The sequence below is a fragment of the Crocodylus siamensis genome, chromosome 2 (assembly GCF_052110815.1).
Source record: "Crocodylus siamensis isolate JL-2025a chromosome 2, ASM5211081v1, whole genome shotgun sequence".
NCBI lineage: Eukaryota > Metazoa > Chordata > Crocodylia > Crocodylidae > Crocodylus > Crocodylus siamensis.
This window is the reverse complement of record NC_143396.1, coordinates 176,238,829-176,258,217: the sequence shown is the minus strand read 5'-3', so window position 1 is coordinate 176,258,217 and position 19,389 is coordinate 176,238,829. Positions and strand designations below refer to the sequence as shown.

The 19,389-nt window shown below is 41.6% G+C and overlaps 1 protein-coding gene across 6 annotated transcripts in view; it reads left to right on the top strand.

Annotated features, from left to right (window-relative positions):
- Nucleotides 1-19,389, top strand: part of DEAF1 (DEAF1 transcription factor) — a 41,602-nt gene that overhangs the window by 3,575 nt on the left and 18,638 nt on the right. For 4 of the 6 annotated variants that reach the window (XR_016440213.1, XR_016440214.1, XM_090032395.1 and 1 more), the window contains exons 2-10: nt 429-526; nt 943-1,072; nt 2,087-2,233; nt 3,617-3,756; nt 4,530-4,595; nt 5,741-5,867; nt 7,385-7,513; nt 9,003-9,134; nt 17,920-18,170. Coding sequence is in view for 4 of the 6 variants with exons in the window: in XM_090032395.1 (XP_089888521.1) it covers nt 429-526; nt 943-1,072; nt 2,087-2,233; nt 3,617-3,756; nt 4,530-4,595; nt 5,741-5,867; nt 7,385-7,513; nt 9,003-9,134; nt 17,920-18,170 (1,220 nt within the window). In the remaining 2 variants the exon portion in view is untranslated. Of the gene's footprint in view, nt 1-428; nt 527-942; nt 1,073-2,086; nt 2,234-3,616; nt 3,757-4,529; nt 4,596-5,740; nt 5,868-7,384; nt 7,514-9,002; nt 9,135-17,919; nt 18,171-19,192; nt 19,380-19,389 lie in introns of those variants that run through there. The other 2 variants (XM_090032398.1, XM_090032397.1) reach the window with 2 other exon arrangements.

The following is a 19,389-nucleotide window of genomic DNA, read 5'->3' as shown; positions in this document are numbered from 1 at the left end:
TGATCTAAAAAAAGATACCAGATTTACCCAAAGAATCTTGTCTTCCTTTTTATCTTGCATTTTGTCAGTTGCTGTATTGTTTAACCATGCTCACAGTTTTCACCTGTCCTATAGGAGCTTCATTTTCAATTTGTTAATCACATGCTGCAAAGTACTGTCCCTGCTTTGTTTAAATCTGATAAACCAACCCAAGTCTGAAGAGAATGATCAAAGTGACTTTTGTTTCTGTTATCAAAGAATCTCTACAGGTGCCTGAGACACAGAACAGATTTTCAGGGAAAAGAAACTGGAAAAAATATAAAGAAAAGGGAGCACAATTGCATTTTGTGGGGGTTGGGGTGTTTTGTTTTATTTGTTGTCATTTAGCATCCAACCAAGGCCTCTGGATATAATTGAATATTCAAGTTCACTTCTCTTTTATATTGTAGAAGTGACCACGGTGACCGTTGCCAATGTGGGCGCCTCTGCAGACAATGTCTTCACCACATCTGTGGCAAATGCAGCATCTATTTCTGGACACGTGCTGGTAGGTATATTGTGTGCCAAGGCCTCCACTAAATCTTCAGTAATATCTTAGGATAAGTGAAACTCTTGGATTATGTCTGGTTGTGTGGTAAAATAAGAGGGTGCCTTTACGTAAAAAATAAATAAATAAAAAAATGCAGGAATTTAGGTGCATTACCCTCGGTAAAATTAAGAGTCACAAAAGCCAGGTTTTTCTTTGTCAGTCTGACTATCTTTCCCACCTCTCCTGGGGGATTAAGGACCTGATGTATGTGGCCTTCCACTCACTTTTCATAGGGCAGAATTTGGTCAGTTGAAGGCCTACTAACCCATCTAGCTATTCCCACAGTAATTATAGTCATGGGGTTCCTTCCATTGGAGCCCAAAACTAACTTCTGTTTTAATTATACCAATTAAAACTCTTTATTTCTTCTGTAGTCTGGAAGAACAGCCCTTCAAATTGGGGACAGCTTGAATACTGAAAAAGCCACTCTCATAGTGGTCCACACAGATGGCAGCATTGTAGAAACCACAGGGTTAAAAGGGCCCTCAGCACCTCTCACGCCAGGTATAACATAGTCCTCTGTTTTCAGTGTTACTCCCTTGGGGACACGCATCTCCCTTTTTGTCAGTGAAAGTGCAGCACATTGGAGAGCTCTTTGAAGTCATGTTATAAGAATTTTTGTTATCTCTTGAACCTGTTTCTGTTTCCCTTACTGAGAAGTGCTTGGGAATAGGGGATGAAATATTTTCTCCCTGTTTCTTCTATCAGAAATCTATTTCATTCTCTAATTCCTTGATTCAGCCTTTTGCAAATACCTGTACAGGAAAATGTTACCTTTTCTTTGCTACTCAGAAGCTATATGCAGCAATCTATATTTCCCCTCAGAAGATGGATTTTTTCGTTTTAATTTTATTGATAGTGGGAAAGGGTTGCAACAATTATGAACTTTTGTCTCCTTTTTCCATGCCTGGATTAAGTTTTTTAGAAGAAACAATGTTTTGGACATAGGCCTATTTCTACTCAAGCCTCCTGTTGATCTTTGAAAGTCGAGAAAGTTCTTATTTCTATTGCTCTGTTTCTAAAGATTGCGCTTTGGCTGTTGTGTTGCCGTTTCCTTTCTGTCCACGAGATGGCACAATGACGCTTTAATACTGAAAACTACATTTCCAAAATAAAAAAATAGGATATGGGAAGTACCTAACCCATCCAGCCTCCCTGAGCTAAAGCAGTCTACAGTGTTATGAAGAATTCAGTTTTAAATGACCCAAGTTAAAGGAAATTCATTGTTTTTGAGGGAGACTATTTCCCTATTTATTTAGACTCATTGGTAGGAAATGTTTTCCAATAATCAATCACTTTTATTTTGTGTCTGTTTTATATCCTAAATAATGTCATTGGTCTGGCAGGTGCTGCTAACATATTCTGTATTCTAAATTAAAATTCAGTCCATCTTATTATATTTTTCTTGCTTCGTCTCCAGCAGTTAGGGTCAGTTACTCTACAGCTTTGATATGAACAATGAAAAGAGGGGTTCAGTGGGCCTTTTGTTTGTTTCACATTTTTGCACTTAACCCAAAGGTCCTCAGTCTCCCCCTACGCCTTTAACACCTGGTCAAGAAAAAAGCGGAACAAAGTATAACTGGGACCCATCAGTGTATGACAATGAACTTCCTGTGCGGTGCCGCAACATCAGTGGAATCCTATATAAAAACAGGCTTGGTTCAGGTAAAAATGCTTTCCATGCTTCTTCCAAAGAGAGGAAGAGTGATTTTTGGTTCCTCAGTTGGTGTCCACTGGTTTTAATTTCAGTGCTCTTAGAGCTGTTTCACTGGCAGCCCGCAAGAGTTTAAGTTGTAGCTCCCAGGCTCCTGCTGGCAGCCACTCCCCCATGGCTCCAGCTGCAACAGTTGCTAAGGGTTCTGGGTTTCCTCTCTCTGCTCTGAATTTCAGTGCCTGCCCCTACCCATTATGGTGTGACCTGGGAAGTTGAGGATGAGCCTGGGCTGCACTGCATGCGGGCATGCAGTATTGCATTGTGTATGTTGGGGGGGAGGGCAGCAGTATGGGCACACTGTACAGTGGGTGGAGGTGTTCCATGGAGTGTGTAGCCCAAGGAAACAGTGATTTGCCTTGGTGCAGCCTGGGGTGGGGATGTTCAGACCCCAGCCCTTAGAAGCTGGATAGCTCTACTCTTAAACAACCTCTTATAAATGTAAGGGAGCGATTCCAGGCCAGTTTGGGCATTGCTGTCCTTGGGTGTTTGGTCCTTGCCTGTCTGGCTGAGTTTTTCTGAAGAAAGCCTGAATTCTTTGGTTGTGTGAGTGCTTCTGTTTTGCTTTGTGCTGGCTGGAGCCATCTACCTACAGATTCTAGGGCCTATCACTGCTCTGGGTTATGTGGGGTGTATGCTAGGAACTTTCTTCACAATCCTACAGGTTAGGACCTTTAAAAAATGGAAGAAAAGTTAGACTATTAACAATAAAGGCTAATGAGGTAATTTCTATGTGCCACAGGTGAGTGGAGTCTTCAGGTTAGAGGTAGGTGCATGTGAAAATAGAACTTGGAGCAGGCCAAGCATACAAAAATGAGCAGGCAGTGGTGCATACTGGTTATTGCAGCCAAATTCTTAAGCAGATACAATTACCTGATATGTTTCATAGTTTCTAGGGTTGGAAGGGACCTGAGTAGATCATCTAGTCCGACCCCCTGCCATGGCAGGAAAGAGTACTGGGGTCAAATGACCCCAGCAAGGTGTTCATCTAACCTCCTCTTAAAAACCCCCAGGGTAGGAGCCTGCACCACTTCTCTTGGAAGTTGGTTCCATATCGTAGCTGCCCTGACCGTGAAGTAGCGCCTCCTGATATCTAGCCTAAACCTACCCTCAGCCAGCTTGTGACCATTATTCCTGGTCACTCCTGGCAGTGCTCGGGGGAACAGGGACTCCTCCAATGCCTGCTGATCCCCCCTGACTAGTTCATAACAGGCCACTAGATCCCAACTACATGTTGGGAGCTGCCAGACCAGTGTGTTACAGCGTGACATGCTATGGATTGACTACTTCACTGCATGTATCCCTTTACCATCAGATGCTGTCTTGCCTTATTTCAGGAGGCCGGGGCCGATGCATTAAGCAAGGGGAAAACTGGTACAGCCCCACTGAATTTGAAGCCATGGCAGGAAGGGCCAGCAGCAAAGACTGGAAAAGAAGTATCCGCTATGCTGGGAGGCCACTACAGTGCCTTATTCACGTAAGATTAAATCTGCTCTTCTCTTTGCTCAAGAGGAGTTGGGGAGAAGGGAGTTGGAGCATGGGCTGTCCAGCATGATTTTGTGCCCTGCTTTGTGCTTTTGAAGTCGTGGTAGGGAACAGGAGTATGGTAACCTAATTGTGTAGGGCAGGGAGGGGAGAGAAAGGGTGTCACTATAGGGTAGTTCAGTAACAACAACAGGGTTGCCACTACATTCCCCTTCAGAGGTGTCTGCAGACACGTTCCAGTGCTGTACCCTGCATGACAGAAATGGGAAAATGAGAGAGCCTAACGGCTCTCCGCTGGCACTCCTTTTAATTCGGTAACCTCTGAGCACCTTTACTGTTGCTTTCCTGGCTATTTTCAATCCTCATCCCTTAGTAGATTGCTCAAGGGACTTTATAAGGAGCCTGATAAGGAACTTTTAAGGAGCCTGTGACTACAAGGAGCCTGACAAAAAGTGCTGCATTCCTGTTAAACAGGCCTTTGATACCTGCTGGGCACAGATTTTTTAAACAATTCCACACTTGTTCACCTTCCTTTTCTCTTTGCTCTGAGAGAGTTCTTCCCCCACCTTTCAGCATTTTCCCTGCCATTCACTTGATTTTTTGAAGAGCTGTTGTTTCTGTTGTGATCCAGGGGCCTGGAATTAGAGATATTCTCATCAGGAGTAGCCTGAAGCTGTTGCTTGAGTATCTTCAAGATTGGGAAAGGGGAAGAGAAGAGTTAATGATTCCCTTTTTAATGGTATTTCCGTAATCTTGCAATTTCAGGATGGGATTTTAAACCCTCATGCTGCCTCTTGCACTTGTGCTGCCTGCTGTGATGACATGACCTTGGTGAGTCAGAGCTATAACCAGTTGTTTGAAAATCAGTAGGGTTGGCCTCCTAAACTAGTGGCAGTCAGTTAAGCTGCTACATGGCAATCTGAGTTCCCATCATGAGCATCATGACCGTCTTGCTTTGCCTGTGATTGGGGGAAAGGTAAGAGCACCTGTTTGCCAGAGCTATCAAATGTTTGTGGTGTTCAGAGCTGCTACATAGTGAAGCTGTTTCTTTTTTATGAGCAAACAACTTATTTGCTAAAAACGAAGAAATTTGGACACTGAAACTGTTTGAGGGTTGAAACTGAATTTAGCAAGTAACTTTAGCTGAAGAAAAATAGAAACATTTTAGAAAATCAAAATTATTTTGACATTTTTAAAACAAAAATGCTTTGATAATTGATTTTAAGATGGCATTTTCATTTCAAACAGTGCCAAAATTAAGACAGGTAAAAAAAAGAATGATCTGAAATGCCTCACTAAGAAATCCCTTCACTTAATCACTAACAGCATTGTTTAGGTTTTTTGCTTTTCTGAGAGACACGACCATTTTTATCCCAAGCAAATCCTTTTTATTCCCTTCACTCCCATTTTGATCAGTGAGCTAAGAAATTAATTATTATCACAGCTTTACTCCTTTAATAACCATGGTAGGAAGCTATACCCACATCTTTCTAGCTGGAAGGAGCACGGTATGAGACATTTACATTGTTCTCTGAATGTGGGTGAGAGAACAGGGATTTGGTGGGCAGGCTCAAAGCTTGTTGGCAGATATAGAGTTTGCTGAGACTAGTGATATCCCAGTCTTCAGCTTCAGCCTCAACCATCTTAAATGATGACCCTGCAGTGACTCTTATCAGCTGTAGGGTGGAGATCAGTAATACCTTTAAAGATTGTGGACCTTAAACATTGTTTTGGCCTGGAGTGGAGAAACAAGAATCTGTGTTGGAGTCTCTAATTGGCATTTTAGTCAAATGTAGCAGTGTCTTCCTCAGACCAGTCTTTTACTTCCTCAGGGGGAGCTGAGGCTTGCAAATCAGTCCAAATATGCTCTTGGCATTTCAGGGGAGTCAGAGTAAACATAGGCAAATCCCAGAACCACAAAAGCCTTTGTAAGAAGTGCCTGAAGTAGTTGAATAACTGCATTCTCTTTCATCCAGAGTGGCCCAGTGCGGCTCTTTGTACCATATAAAAGGCGGAAAAAAGAGAACGAAATGCCTGCGACTCCAGTGAAAAAGGATTCTCCTAAAAACATCACCCTGCTTCCTGCCACAGCTGCTACTACTTGTAAGTTTCTGTCTCCTGGAAGAGACCTGCCATTTCTTTATCACAAGAGAGCTAAAACCTATTTTGTTATTGATTTCCATATTAGTGACACCCTAATAAAGAATTTAGCGAACACTTGTTGCTCTTATTTGCTTGCCACTGGCACTTCTTTGATTTGACAGCAAACATAGTTTGGTCTGGTTAATTCATTTCCTGTTTTGGTTCTCATGCACTAGCAAACCATTGCCATGTATGAAGTGAATGAACAGTAGGAAAACTTTCAGTATCAGGATTGTCCAACCATTTCTAGAAAAACAGATTTTATAAGAACCTTTAAATCCTTTCATACTAAGTTCTGCAAAAAAAAAAAAAGTCCTTGCTGTCAGTGAGACCTTGATTCCCATTTCTGTTACCCATTTGCTCTAGCAGTGTTAGGAGATCTGCGAAGCCTTGGCCTTGTTTCATAGTGGTTTAGAAGTAGATTTTTTAATTTCAGATTTTCACTTAAGCATTATACTTCAGTTGAAAGTCAAGTCACTGGAAAGGAGGCACATGGGAGCTGTAGACTCTGTACCCTGTGCTGGTCTTTCGTTTTCTAGAAGCAGGGGGTACCTGCCTATTCTGCCTCATGCTGTTTCTTGAAACATACTGAAAGTCTGACTAAGTTGCTGGAATTGTACTTTAAAACATATTTGAATGCAATGGTGTTCCATATTCAAATAAGTGTCATAATCAAGTAAAGAGATGTCTGAATATGTGTTTATAGACAGATCATCCTAGAACAAATCATCTTGAATGAGTATCTGCAACCAGTTCTAAAGCAAGGCTGTTTTGACACCCATCTGAACAAACAGCAGGTAGAAGGGTGATGGCAGCTATGGTGTCTTTCCTTGAACTGGTCAAAAAAGATAGATTTGCTTTGAGGAGGCTTATAAATACCAAGGCCTTTGTTTTTGGCACTGAAGCGTAGCTGGATTTTGTGGCTCCTGTTTTGCTTGCTATTCCATGTCTAAGATTGGATGTTGGTCATCCTGTAAGGAAAATATGTTGATACATATTCGGAGACCCGAACCATGTTGGAAAGAAATTGAAGCCAGTTGAGTTTTTCAGACTAGTGAAAGCTGTTCTCATTAAAGCTTTCACAAGTTAGAGATTAGCCAGGAGCTTGATTCCTGGGCCCATTGGTTGACTTCTTCCCTGCCCCTTCATTGGCTTTTGAGGTGTTGTATCACCTGCTTAGAGACTGAAACAGCTGTGCATCAGGAGGAATAACACTGCTGTGAAATGTTCAGGTTTCCCACTTACAGAAATGAAAATGGAACCTGACTCTGGGTGGTTAAGGTACAAGCAGTGAATTCAGAAACCAGAATGTGATTTTCATTTATCATTCTAAGGCACGGAGCTGTATTCTGTATTTTGATAGCACAGGTTGCTTACTGATCTGTGACTTTAGGTGACTCAGACCAGGGCTATCAACAGCTAAACAGCATAGCCTTCAGAGCTGCATGCTAATGATTAAAGTGTTTCTATATTTTCAGTCACCGTGACTCCTTCTGGACAGATCACTACCTCTGGTGCTCTGACTTTTGACCGTGCATCCACTGTGGAAGCCACAGCTATCATCTCAGAAAGTCCATCCCAAGGCGATGTTTTCACTGGAGCCACTGGTGAGAGCTCAGAACTCATATGCGGTTTGCAGTAATGATGTACTGAGAAGAGTCTGAACTGATGCCAGACCTAAAGACTTTGAAAGCATCAAGAAAGCTTATCTTCAAGAGATTAACCAAAGGGTGTTAGATCACCCAGTTTCTTTTCCTTAAAACAACTCCATCAAATTGAAATCTTATCAGTTTCATAAAACCAATTTAAAGCACTTGTTGCTGCAACTGCACCTGTGTCCCTCTCCTATTTTGTTCAAAAACCCCAAAACCACACAGGAAAAAAGAAAACTAGCTCTGTAATGAAACTGAGTAATTGAGAAATGGGTCAAATGCCCAAAGTAAATTAAAAAAAAAAAATAAAGAGATTTTTTTCCCCTACTCTGTCAGTTAGAATTCTGGTATTATTTATAGTAATGCTGGGTACAGTTTCTCAGTGGGATTTAAAAAAAAACAAACTATGGCATCTCCTTAAGGCTTAGTACTACTTACAGCAGATGTGAACATGATGAATTAAATAGATTAGTTCAGACTCTTCAAACAGAAGATACAAAAATTAACAGTACTAAACCTTCGTAAAATGCTTTAAGATCTACTGATAACTCAATGATATATAAGAGTTTACATACTACTTGAAAATTTTCACTGAAAGTAAAAAATACTGTTGTATATCCTGTTGTCAGAAGATCTGTTATTTATTCATGAGCAAGTACTAGCTGCTTGACTTTCGAGTTATACGGAGTACATTGTGTAACTATTTTCATGTAGCATCCTTCATATGAAATATCAACAGCTCTTTTCTGTAAAGAGATAGATTAATGAACTTTAGCATAGTACTTTCTATATAGTCAGAAGGAAAGTAAAACCAGCAGCCTAGTGATAGGGAGGTGGATTTTGGAGTAACTTCATATTTGGGCTGTGTTAATTTTTCTCCTGCAGTGTGGACAAGGGCTCCCTTGCCTTCTATGCAAACACGATGGATGACATGAAAAGGGAATAGAAGGAGATGAAAAAGCTATTTCAAGTCATTTGAACATAATACAGGCTGATTTGAATTGTAGCACAAGGAACAGCTAAATGTTGCAGTGCGGGTGGATGTTCAGTTGTTCTTGGCCTTGTAAGCTGGAACATGAAACCTGTGTTCTGTTCAGAGCTTTGCAGGACATGGGCAAGTCCTGAACATGTATTGTGCAGCCTTTGGGGACCCGAGTACCTCTTTAAAGCATTTGGAATCTTTGAATGAAAGTGAAAATATAGACAGTGTGGATGAGAGCAAGTGAGAGTCTTTAAAAAAACCTTAATATATAACTGGAGATGCACACCTGCTAAATGTGGAGGGACTTCTTTTATGGTAGTAGTCTCATATCATAAGACTGTTTCCTATTGACAGTGCTCCTAGTTACTACAGTCCTTAGGATCCATCATCACAAACCAGGCATATAAAACAAGTCAAAGCTGTGTTTATCATATGGATTTATAATACTCTTTGTTTTTTCAGTAGTACAGGATACTAATGTCCAGCAGCCTTGTCGGGTCAGTCATCCAGAACCCCACTATCCAAGTTATCAGGACAACTGTCAGATTTCACCTTTTCCAGAAGCCGCACTGCCAACTTCTCATCCCAAAATAGGTAAGTTTTGTTGTCTCTGAAATAAGGCACGGTTATCAGTAGCTGGGTTTACCCCATAAACTCTATTTCATCCGCAGCTAGAGATTGTTACGGGGAAATTAATTTATTCTTAGCTTGCTTACTTTGGCTAATGTTGATGAGCTCACTTCTCTTTATAGGGATTTCAGTGTCCTTCCTGTCCTTAAGAACTTTGAATTATTGGTTTGAATTTATTTCCTAAATCTTACAGCTTTCTGTTAGCATTGTTTCACAAAGCTGTATTTTAATGGCTTTTGTTTTAACCATGATGTACCTATTCCTCACCACCAATTCAAATTCAGGTGCCACAGATTTCCTGAAATTCCCATTCTTTGCAATGAATCAACAAGTTCTCAGCCAATTTTGTAGGAGGTTTTTTGACGGCTCTGATTGTATGATTCCATATATGCAAATCGTTTCTGCGTGCCCAGAGCCAAACAGATGCCTTGCAAGGATCCTGTTTTGATTTGGTTATAGGTTGGTTCTGCTGAGACCAAACTATGTTATGTTGGGAAGGTGATAGCAGAGATGCTAAATGTAAAATAAGCAGTTAGGAATGTAAAGAAGCTGAGAGGAAGGTGTTCTGCTTTTGTGTTATCATGGTGTTATCTTTTTGCTGCGTATTTTTTTTGTAGGACTAATTCTTAAATCAAAGAAAACTTACACATTTACCCCCACACATTTGTAAAAACTACTTTTTGGCAGTCTTGTAAAATGTCTGTTTATGCTTCTTGTTTTTGAAAGAGATGCTACCCTTGTTGGTATCTTATTGTGGACTGCAGGGGTGTTGTTTTTTTTGTGAAGGCTAGCACAGTTTTTCAGCAAACTCTAATATGCTATCTAATACAACTCAGTTCTTGTGTGGATTTACCTCCTTTTTTAAGGTTCAGAACAGTTTTGTGAAAGCTTGCTATGCAACTCTCCTTTTTTACATTGTGCCAACTTTCTTAACTGATGGCTGATGAGGAATTAGTGACTGCAAATCTACCACTTAATGTTATTTGGGTTGGCAGAGTCAGTGGATAGCTGATCAGTAAGGGTGCATTTTGTATTTGAGAATTGGTATCCTGGTTTCAACTTGTCTATATTCTCACTGGCTGGGATATATTTCTGTTTCTGCATTGGCACCAGAGGCTTAGAGGCTTCCAGCTCCCTGGATCTGTGACTTGGTTATGCTGCATCGGCTTTCCTCTCATTGCAGTGATCACACAAAAAGTTTAATGTGGTCTGAGACTGTGTCTTTCACCTGATTCCTCTGAGCTTAGATGCTGGAGAAAGCTCATCTTCCTCTCCCTTCCACTCTTCTTCTGGCCCACACTGCTTCCACCCATTTTCTCAGCATTCAGTACAGAACATAGAGGTCTTTGCAAACTCTGGAGTTGGAAGTAAGGGGTATTGGAAGCAGGGGCACACTGGTAGCTGAAACTCCTTTTTCTCTTTAGACTAGCACACACAATCTGTATACCAAAAATAATGCCTTTTAATGTGACCTGAATAAATTTTTCCCTCAGAATGTTTCTTTCTTGAATGCCAATAACTGGAACAGATTTTGGTTGAAAAAAAAATAACATTTAGATCCATATTATCTTGACAAGGAAAGTGGCCTCTTAAGAGTCTCTTCTTGTGAGGGGCTGACTGCCCTTCCCACCAGGGGTTGTTTTGCTGGTACATTAATGTTGGAAGGAATGGCTTTGGTAGGTGTTTTTGTGTGCATGGTGGGGTTTGAAGAAAGATCTTGGGGTTGAATCCACAAAGGTTATTTGAGCATCTAAACTTTTGATTTTGGGACAAGTAGCTATGGGGCACCTTGCCACATATGCTTTGGTGCATAGGAAGTTACCCTGGGTGTGGTGGGGAGGCTGGGGCCAGCACTGTGCAGCCTTACCTGGTGGCCTCCTCTTGCAGCCATGGTGATTCTTCTGGGTGGAGCCTAGCTAGCAGCTGCAGCATGGCTACACGCAGCCTGGCTCTGCTTTTTCAGTGGCATGTGCTTCTCCATTTTTTTTTTCCTGCAGGTTTTTTTTGACCCCTGGATATCCAGGGGTCAAAAAAGTCCACAGAAAAAAACAACAGAGCAGTACACACATGGGCAATGCACCCGTGCAGTGCAGAGAACACCTGTTGTGCAGTAGGTGGCATTGCAGACGTGTTTGCGGTGCCACACATTACACAGCCACACTTGTCTGGATGCAACCGTAAGGGTTGTTTCATAATGCCTTTCCACCTCAGAGTTAGTAAATCACCTGAATGCGAACTTCAGAGCAAATGGTCTATATCTTTTTCTGATTGTGAAAGCTTTACTTAATATTGGAAAAGTGTTCCCGCTGTCAGACACCCTCCCCCTCTTATTTTTACCCCGTTACTTCTCTGAGCACTGTCTCAGCCTGTCAGCGAGTCTTGATTTTAAACTCTGACCTGCTTCTGAGGTACAGGAAAAAGCAGTTCAAGTTAGAAATGTGGAGTAAGACTTGGCACTCTTATACAATACACTTTCGGATGCTCAGAGGAAAGGATTTACATGCAAGTAAGTCTTGCAGCCCTTGAGGAGCTAGGAAAACATTATCAGCGCTCTGGAACTGGTGAGATGAAGTGACTTTTCCAGTCCCACAATAACTCAGTGGCAGGAGAAAATACAATTCAGTTTTGAGTCCAGAAAAGTGTTCTTTGCCTCTAGCAATGAGTAATTTTCTTAGTAGTCTGTAATGAGGTGTTTTGCTTTTTGTTTCTCTGGAAATGCTTTAAAAAGAAAATTCTGAGCAGTTTGAGCCTTCACAGCAGACATCTGTCAAGACTTACAACAGAGCCTAACGTGTCCCTTTTTGCGTTATTTGAAGTCAAATTCATGGCATGTGATTTTTTTCTTTGTGTTCAGCTATAGAGTTGTCTTTCAGTACACTCTTTTTAAATGTAATTTTACATTCCCTTTTTAACAAAAGCAGAAATTGAACAGTAGTAGTGGGAGAGTGGTATTTTTTTTAAAGTTAAATAGGGGCCAAGTCAAAAATTTAGAAGACAAGAGTCCTGGATGGGGGATAAGATGATTTAATAGGACTTTTGTTTCTTTCGTTCTTGTGGTTCTGGGAAGCCAGTCAGCACAGAGCCAGATGGATGTGTGTTTGAGCAGAAAATTAAATGCTAATATTATTGACACTGTGGAACTGAAGGGGAACAACTGAAGCCCGTTTATTAATTTTCTTATGTTCTGAGAAATAGATGTATAAATACAGGATTGAGACAGTTTATAATTGCCAGGAATAATTGCTTTCCTTCTTACTTTTTGAACCCTTACAGTAGTTCAACACTCATGCTTTAGTAAGATAGACTACATTCAAGTTATAGGTAGCGCAAGGTAGCACCTAATGCTGCTTAGATGTGAAAACAAAACAAAACAGTGCTTTACTTTTAGCACATGCCCAGAAGAGTCATTGAATTAGTTTGACCTGGCTTGCCTAATGTCTGTATAGATCCTATACTTCATCAGGGCTTTTTGGTGCTTTTATCTAATAGCTGATTGAATCAGCTATTAGATAAAAGTGCGAGAGATTCCTGCTGAAATGCCCAATCTATATAGATGCTGGGGATCCAAGTTAAACTGAAGTGCTTCCTCTTTCGGTTAAGCACTGCTTTTTGTTTTTTTCACGTCTGTCAGCAGCCTTAAAGATGACCTGCTTTCTGCCTGACTTCAGATGAACTCAGCTAACTACCTCTCACTACCATAAGCGTAGGCTGGTAGGTAGCCATGTTAGTCTGAAGTTAGGTAGAAGGTAGGGTAGTGTGGCATCTTAATGAGTTAGTCTGTAAGGTGCCACACTGTCCTGCCTTCTACCCATGTCCAGACTGCAAAGCAGAGATTTGATTAAATAATTACCATGCAGCTCATAATCATAAATATTTACCTCCCATTCTCCTGACCAAAAATGGGCTTTGGCCCATTGTCCTTGTATATTTCTAGGCTTGAAGCCTGCCTGGATAATATATTTTCTGGTTTAAACTTGTAGATAATAAACAGTGTCCTAATTACTGTATTTATAAAACACTGAAATCTCTGCTGGTCATGTTGTAGATATGTGAGACTTTCTATAAGATGGGAAGATTCTTCAACTAGCTGGCTAACTTGCAGGCATTGTTATAATTCTCTAATGTAGAGCGGAGCTGTCCAACTTTTAAGTGGCCAGAGGTTGTAGGCCCCACAGGCTGCACCAGCAGGGGCTGCCTGCTGTGGGGACAACATCAGTGATGGGGGGCACAGAACCCCCCAGGTTGCTTGCCACCTATGGGTGCTCCAGCTCCCCCTCTACACGTTTCCCATGTGTTCCAGGCTGCTGGCTCCTCTAGTATGGCATGCTGCGTTGTGCCACCCCATCCCCTTAGGTGGGAGCAGGAAGTAGAAGCCAGAGGAGGGAGAGTCTTGAGCCCCTTGCTGCAGCCAGAGCAATGTGGGGGGAGGTCCTGGATGGGAGCCAGGGAGCTGCATGATGGCCTCTTGCAGGTTGCCAGTTGGACAACCCTGATACAGAGCATCCTTCCAAATGAGTTTTCATTTTAACCTCAAATTAACATGTGAAATTTTAATAGCCACAGTTCACACCACCACAGGGAGTAACGTGATAAATTCATGCTCCATCCAAAATGCAATCTGACTGAAGATTAGATCTCTCTTCCTCATTTAAGACTTGAGTAAATATTGGCCTTTTTGCCAGCTAGGGGGAGGTGGTTTTAACCCTTGACTGACATTTACTAAGCCTTGTGCTAATGTTAAGATGTGTAATTATTTCATATCAGATAACATTATCAAATGTCAAACCTTGGTCTTGGATTCTGCAGAAAATTTTTCCAGAAGCACTGGAAAAAGCTTCTCTGCAAATAGTCTCATGCGAACGATGAATGTGTCGGATGTGCATAACTAAATATAATAGCACTATCACCATGACATGCAAATGTTTGCTTAATTTATTACCTTAATAAAGCCTGTAGAACAAAGTGGCAGCTACCTGCATCTACACTAGGTAAATATCACATAGCTGACATACAGTTCTGTACTACAGTGCGCTGCTTCTGCCTTCAGCAAGTGCTAGCCTCCATCTAAATTGGTGGCCAGATTCCTCTGGGTTTTGTCTCTTGTGCCAAAAGTGATAATTTATGACTTGAAAAATGTTGTCATGTTGTTACACTGATGCCAGTCCCTGACTTGCAGCCTAGTCATATTCAATTATGTGGAAGCTCTTATACTTAAATCCATTTTGCCTCAACAGCTTTGCTAAGCAGAGGCTCATTTGAACTAGACCTGCGTTTTATATGTAAAGATGCACCAGAGCAAGTAATTCACTGCAGCTTCACTTCAGAAGGGCATGTAAGGCCACCCCAGTTTAAGGTAGCATTTGGCTTGTGGTTAGAACTTGGCCCATCCTTAATTTTAAGCCCAGTATGAATTGCAGTCTTGAACAAGGCTTCATTCCTGAACTTTGGCTTTATAAGTGACTGCTATATGCTGGTTCCATTGTCATGAGTTCTGTTTTCCCAGTCCTGAGAGAATGAAACCAAAATACTGATTTCTTGATTTTTGCTTTCACAATTGCTGAGATCTCAATCTTCTTAGAGAGAGTCACCTGAAAAGCACTGCGATTAACAAATGAAGCAATCCTTATAATTTAGAAATCTTTCTGAGATGGGGAACGTTGTGTAAGAGAAGTAGATGTCCTTTTCCTATTAAAACTAACGGAAACAAAGGATCCAGATCCTTTAGGGATACCTACTATTTCATTTTATTTTCAAGGACCTTCCCCTGTGTTAAACTTTCTTTCATCCTCCAGTATCCAAGAAAAACCTGGCATCTCATTGCTACCATTTTAGTGAGATCCATAATTTATAACCTTCAGCAGCTATACGGCTGTCTCCAGGCCTGAACTAACCTTCCCAACACTACTGATGCCCTACACAAAAAAGGGGTGACCAGAGGCTGTATAAGCTGCAGTTACTGGTGGAAAGCAGCTGTTATATTCAGTTGTATTCCTAGAGCAGGTAGTAGAAGAGCATGTACCCTTGCCAGATGGAGAGGCAGGCTTGATAAAGAAAGCAGCATTATTCTGACTCTTCTAAGAGGATAGCGGAAAATGGAGGGAACTAAAAACAATTTAAATGGCTTAACTAGATCCTTAATGGTATCATTCCAGCTGCATTGCACAGGGCTTTGTGATAGCTGGGATAGCACTCTAAGAATGCCTCCATCTCTGGCATCTAAATGTGCTATTGTACACTTAAAATAAACCCTTGTATTTAATTGACTTTTGATGAGTAGGATCTTAAAAGGTATCTGGTTTGATAGTGGTAACCTATCCCAGCAACTTCCAACTTTCTAAAGCTTCAGGCTGTGCTTGTCTTTTTTATTCTGTCTCATGAATCCCTGCCATGGATTCTTTCATCTTCATACCCAAACAGAACAGAAGGATACTTTCTGAATGTGCCAACTGAGGCGAGATTCACAGAGTGTCATACCGAGTTCTTTCCATACTTTTATAGCTAACATTACAAGTGGGACTCATTTTCCATAAAGCACAGGTACCTTGGGTATTTAAAAATGAGAAAGTTCTTGCAGGTTTTCTCCCTTTTTGACCTGTAATAGAAAGGGAAAGGTAGTAGCAGTAGTGTGAGCTAGATCTTACACTACTGACCATCAACAGAGCATCAAAACTGACCTGCCTCAGGGAATCAAACTAATTCTTGTCTGTGAAATGCTGAGATGGTGTTTCTCTACATCGGACTGGAAAGGTCTTTCTTTTTGTGCCTTTAAATATTTATTCCATACTGATTTAAAAGGAGAGTTTCCCACATGAAGCATGATATAACTGTGAGCTCAAGTTAACAGGAGTCCATCAGCTTAAGCACTGGCCTTTGTGCACTGCACTGCAGTGACAAGTTACTCTCACCAAAAATTCTGACTCCTTCTCCAGTGGGGACAGCTTGGCACATCAGACCCAGCCTGCTGTAGTCAGGTAAAGGTCATGCTTTTCCACTGCAGCACGGTTTTACAAGCAGGTGTTTGTTTTATCTCCAACAGGGTGTAAAATCATGTTTAAAGAAAAGAATTTTTGCAACATAGCTTAGGAACTCCTTACCCCAAACTGTTGCAGGCCAGATATAGGTTCCTGTTCACTTAGGATTGTATTTTAATTTCTCAACACAAAATCTGGCCCGCTTATAATGAACGAGGCTATTTCCTCCAGTTTCTTGTCTGCCTCTCTTCTTGGTTCTCATACTGATGAAAATATGGTGTTAATCTTTGCTTGCTTGTTCTTCTTAAGCTGGAAAATCTCCTGCTGTGGCTCTGTTCCTGCTGTGGTGGCTCAGCTGGCTGATACCATCTCTGAAACCGAGAGCCAAAGTGCAGCTGTTGATATGTACCTCTGCATACTACCCTGTGCAAGCCTGCTTAACTCTTTGTATGGAGGACACAAGCATAGGCCAACATTTTCAAATCTCTGGAATCAGACATTTTAAGTACTTCAGTATCGCTTTTAAGGGATTAACTTTCATCATCCAGGTTTGAAAATCTTGGGTATGATACATGCCTTCTTGTCTGGTTGGCTTGCTGCACTATTAGATTAATCCATGGGCTTTTACAGTAATGTTCTAAGGGTGGAAATATTGCCCAAAGGACTTTCTAAGATACCAAGGGCTGTGCAGGTTCTGGAAGGCTGTAAAATTAGTCTCATTATTCACTTCTTCCCACAGAACTCGTTTTTATCATTAAACTTTCATTTAATAATTTTCTAGCCTTTATAGTGGTTGAGAACTTCAGAGATGTGACAAGGTGTAAGTGAACACAGAGTAGCTAAACATCTGCTAGAGGGCCAGCCCAACGGTGTTTGACTGACTCACCCAGGGGAAAAATATGGGGTAATGCTGAGCAAGGTTTAGGAGCTCTTTGTGTAAACTACCAACAGCAGGAGAAATGTTCTTCACAGAAAGAGGCAAGAGCAAACTGTGAGAGTGGCTTTGAACTTCTTGGGTCAGCAAAACCCAAAAGAAAGCCTGAATCAGTAACTTCAGAGTGTTAATGGAGTATCAGCTACCCCCACTACTCACACACTCATCTTCCTTGCAACCTAAAAGAGATAAGTGTCAGCATTAACTCTTTTGACACTGACTGTTATAGCAGATGTCTCTTAATACCATTATAGCAAATGCTTCTAATGGAGATGTCTATTTCAGGGCCAAGTTATACAGTGTTTGGCATCTCAGGTTTCATGCATACACCCCGGCTCTTTCCAATTCAACCATCAGAACCTCTATCTCTTCTAGCTCTTCCCAACCATTTTTGAAAGCCATTTTGCATTGCCAATGGTCAGAGTTACGATTTGCTGAGAGAGAGGTAGCATCTGTTTTTAAGTAGATGAGGCATCTTCAGATATTGTGGTGCTTGGGGCATAGAAATATTCAGGGCTGTGTAACAGCCAAACTGCATTAGGCTTTGCTGGAGTGATACTGTAACATGCTATTTCCTTTTAATAAGTAAAAAGCTTCCCAGATAACTTCCTGCCCTCCAGACTAATTCATCCAGGTCTGAAAGTCCTGCATGTTCTTCACTCATCCGGGTCCAAAAGTCCCACAGTGCTTTATTCCTTGTAGCTCTGTCAGAGTGCTCCATTTGTTGCTTTGATTATGTTTGTTTAGCTGGGTCTTAGTTGGACTGAACTTTTGGCTGAGATGTTAAAGGAGGTGATGAAACACTTTAATCCTGTGTACTTTGTTTTGATTTCTTAATATTTAGTGTTGACTTCACTTCCTGCCCTGGCTGTGCCACCCACTACCCCTACCAAAGCCATATCCCCTTCAGTGGTGAATGGGCTGGAGATGACAGAGCAACGGAGCTGGCTGTACCTGGAGGAGATGGTCAATTCCTTACTCAACACAGCCCAGCAACTGAAGACTCTGATTGAGCAGGCTAAACAGGCCAGCTCCTCCTTCCGTGAGGCTGCTGTTACTCAAGCGAAAATTCAAGCTGACGTGGAGAGGAAAGAGGTAAAAATGCTGGAGGATCTAGGATGGCTCAGCTCCTAAGTGTCTTTGCTACCAGCTGCTAAGTGCGCACAGTGACTGCTTGCTGATGATGGTAGCAAAAGACTGGCTGGAAATAGTCTAGTGCTAAGAAAGGCTGGGTCCTAACTTTTTCCCCCATCCCAGTCTTGGAGGTTAGCAAGTCCACTGATCATCACATGCAGAGGAAAGAGGGCTCTAGGATTTTCAGAAGCTGAGCATGCATAGCAAATTGTTTATTCTCTTTACTGTAGATGATCTATATCCTGAGCCATGACATCAGGGCTCTAATTGGAAAGGGGGTGTTCATTCATACAAGATGTACATACCACACAACCAGAGAATGAAAGGCATGGCTAATTAACCAGATGTTTGCTGTGCCGTCTTTATGACAGGCTAGCAAATGTTTAAAAGAACTTACTTGGGTTCTTTTAACCCAAGTAACTTGGGTTAAAAACTTACCGGGTGAGTTTTCTCTCGGAGGAGCAAAAGCTGTGGTAGAGTGGAGTTTGTGGGGAAGTTGGACAGGGCCAAAATGTTTATTTCAGCTCTTGAGAACTTTTGTTGATAGTTTTAAAAATGAAGTTTGGCTAAGATCTGTCCCTGTGGTAGGAATGTGAAGCAAGATCTCATTGCTAGTAATCTTAGCCCTGACAGACATGTGCCTCTCAGTCTGTCTCCCTTCCCATCTGAGATCCAACCTTCCTACTTTTCTAAACCACCCCTGATGCACAAGCAAGGACTCCACATGTCCTTTTACAGCAGCATATTCTCACAGCCAAATCGGACTTCAGGCTTGGGTGAATAAACTCCCTCAGCTCCTCTTGTTCCACAAACCAGCGTCTGCTGACATGGAATAGAGGGAGACAGGCTTTTTTTTAATTTGGTTTTTATCTGCAGTGACATAAAAATCCCAGCTCTTGTACTAGTCCATGTACTGCATCCCTCTGCTTCCTGAATTGTACATATGTGAGTGTGCACAACATTCAGTTTTCTATTATTTTCAGTCTGGGCTAGCAATGTCCACCTCCAAAGTTGTTATTCTGATTTGGAACCCATGCTGCACGGATGTAAAGGACTTCACAAAACAGCATTAGGCAGCGAAGAATTAGACCCACGGAGCTTTGAGAAGAATGTTTGTCCACAGGTGGAGATCTGTTTTTGTTTCATTTTGCTTTCCCTCACCCTCCACCCGCTTCTCTGT